Source organism: Solanum stenotomum, unplaced genomic scaffold (assembly GCF_019186545.1).
Source record: "Solanum stenotomum isolate F172 unplaced genomic scaffold, ASM1918654v1 scaffold7163, whole genome shotgun sequence".
Classification (NCBI taxonomy): Eukaryota; Viridiplantae; Streptophyta; class Magnoliopsida; order Solanales; family Solanaceae; genus Solanum; species Solanum stenotomum.
The window spans coordinates 1-2,699 of record NW_026036558.1 but is presented as its reverse complement, the minus strand read 5'-3'; the positions used below and the strand labels follow the sequence as shown (position 1 = coordinate 2,699).

At 35.8% G+C, this 2,699-nt stretch overlaps 1 protein-coding gene across 1 annotated transcript; it reads right to left on the bottom strand.

Moving 5' to 3' along the window:
• On the bottom strand, positions 1 to 2,693 carry LOC125852976 (aspartic proteinase-like protein 1). Its single transcript, XM_049532666.1, has 5 exons — positions 2,684 to 2,693; positions 2,505 to 2,604; positions 1,090 to 1,150; positions 920 to 991; positions 1 to 326 (listed from the first exon to the last, which is right to left on the bottom strand). The coding sequence occupies exons 2-5, from the start codon at positions 2,574 to 2,576 to the stop codon at positions 88 to 90; spliced, it is 444 nt and encodes a 147-aa protein (XP_049388623.1). The 5' UTR covers positions 2,577 to 2,604; positions 2,684 to 2,693; the 3' UTR covers positions 1 to 87.
• Between the last annotated feature and the right edge of the window lie 6 nt (positions 2,694 to 2,699).

The following is a 2,699-nucleotide window of genomic DNA, read 5'->3' as shown; positions in this document are numbered from 1 at the left end:
AAATTAACTGACTAGACTGCATGATTTGTGAGAAAATGATCTGATTGAAGAAATGAGAATTTACATATACGTACATAATTACAAATGTTATATCAGATAAAGCAACCATACAACCAATGAAAATAGAAGAGAACTCATAGTGTAATGCCATGAAACTGCAAGGAGTGATGCTGCAGATGGTTTAGGGGTAGCTTTACCAGCAATGGCGGGTGCAACTGCATGTCCACCTGGGTTTCTTTGTTGCTCAGTTGTTGGCAGCGGATTTGATGTCAAACCACTCGGAGGTGGTGTTGGTGATACCTTTGCTGTCCCGCCTATGTCTTGACCTGAAGATGTAAAAGATGAATTCGTGAATTAAGCACACAAAATTATATAACAGAGTTCTACATGCTACTACAGAAGAACATATGTACTTCAATTGGGTTATTGCATGAATTTTTTAAATTATCCATGCTTTTAAGACTCTTGTAGGAAAACCATTACCATGAGGCAGGCACTAGCCATGATAGTTATTATGCTAATTACTACAAGTTTACCATAATTATCATTGTTAATATGCCAATTATAACTCAATAGACAATTAATTGAAGGGCCGAATTTAGTGAAACATTTATATGTGCCAAACTTCACAAAAGTAGGTTTTACTAAGATTAACCGGCCGATACAAGTCAAAAAATGAGCAAAGGTGTTGTCTGCATGAATCCGCACAAAGAACAACATAAGAATTACCAACTTCAGGACCGTATAAATAACCCACGTGATACAATCTAAAACTCTAAACTGGAACATCAAGGAAATACCTATCAAATCCAATCATCTCCCATATATCACAAAACTCGTTTTTCGTCTTTCCATTTTAATCCAGCAACAAAAAACCAAAACTAGTTCAATTTAAACTAAATATGCACAATGAGCTTACATTTGGAGTGAGACCAACCCAACTTCATGTTTTCCCAATCAAACACCAATTGATATCCCTCCATAAAGTTCTCTGCACAGCATAACTCAAATGAAATTGCATGGAACATCCAACGGTCAACATGCATGTATGTGCACCTTAAATGAGTTTGAAATTACATATCAACTTACGTCCAATAATACCAATCATTCCTTCAATAGGTAGGAGACCCACACAATAAAAGTTATCGCCCTGCACAAAATACCTCCAATAAGAAATCATCGCTATCAGGACTGCAAAACAAAGTCCATGAGAGGGCACAATGAACTTGAGATCATACACTGGAAAACCTATGGAGAAAACCATACTTGCTTTGTCATAAAGGAATTGAAAAGATCCTTGTTTAAGCATGCAAAGGCAGCAGGGTAACATGTATATTGACAGCAGTAAAACCAAAACGAACATAGACCAAGTACAAGGGCATTTATCCATCATTCATCTTTGCACATAGAGAGCATTATACTCCAGAAGTTTGCAAAACAGCATGCTACAACTTTAATAACTAATGAATGGGACCAAACAAACTGACTTTGTAGACAGTAGCCACTATGACAAAACTAATAAATATATTTTCTATTGTTGACAAAACTAATATTCCCTCTGTTTCAATTCGTTTGTCTTAGTTTGACTTGGCACGGAGTTTAAGTAAAGAAGACTTTTAATCTTGTGGTCTTAAACTAAAGATATGTATAATGCATCAAAATTCACTTCATTCTGTTGGTCTTAAACACGCCAGGTAGGATGTTGAAGTTACTCATTACTGAGTTGCCAAATTAGGAAAGAGGCATTCTTCTTGAAACTGACTAAAAAGGAAAGCAAGACAAACAAATTGAAATAGGGGGGGTAGAATTTTTAGAGAACTAACTTCATAGGGAGAGATGATGAGAACTAACAAGCTGGGATGGAAAACAGAAGAAATTTTTGGAAGGATTGCAGTTCTACAGTAAACCTATCACAGAAGCCACATACAAAATCTTATAGAGCTAATTTACACTATCAAAAATTTCCCAAGTACCAGCAGAAATTTTCTTAAACTTTAGGTGTCATGGCACCAATTACCCCCATGTCCTATCTGTTCACCATCACTCATAGCAAACTTTGGATCCTTTCTTGCAGCGACTCTCGTTCTCCTTAAGTGATATGCTTCGAGCATCTCTACCAAAAGTTTCTTGGTGAAGAGTTGGATTCAATTTCACAAGTACTTAGATTTTAGAGAAATTCCAAATCCAAAATAAATAGTAACAATGATGTCTAACAACTATTAAAAGCTCTAAAGTTAGTTAGCTACCAGACACAGAATGAAAAATACTCAAATTGAAAGATAAAGGTACAGATAGTATTAATTCCAGATTAAGACCTGAGTCAGTTTCTGCATTTTGGGTGCACTAACTTCTTCTTCATATAAATGCAAGTGAGTTTGCATATATAAGCATCGCATGTTACCAGCTCATTCAAAGAAAAAAATCTTGCAGCTAAATCTTCCATGCCTCAAGAAAAAAGATTAATTTGCAGGATGATGGCAAAGCAAAGAGATTCAGATACTGACCTGACCACTGGAGATGGTAAACATGGGGTTCTGAATTACAAAGCTCTGATTAGCAGCTAACAAAAGTTTCATGCTAGGAATATTCAGTAAACCTTGTGAACTGCATAAAAAGAGCATATGGAGAATAATTTACAAGTAAATAAAACAAAAAACAGCATTTTCACGAGAGCAGACTTTACCTAGCCTTATAGCAGC

Excerpts from the sequence above, each read along its gene's own strand:
- LOC125852976 (XM_049532666.1), bottom strand. The coding sequence starts at position 2,576 with ATGAAACTTTTGTTAGCTGCTAATCAGAGCTTTGTAATTCAGAACCCC. Across the intron at positions 1,151-2,504 it reads TTACCATCTCCAGTGGTCAG|GGCGATAACTTTTATTGTGT; the intron begins GTCAGTATCTGA and ends TATTTTGTGCAG. Across the intron at positions 327-919 it reads GGGTTGGTCTCACTCCAAAT|GTCAAGACATAGGCGGGACA; the intron begins GTAAGCTCATTG and ends TTACATCTTCAG.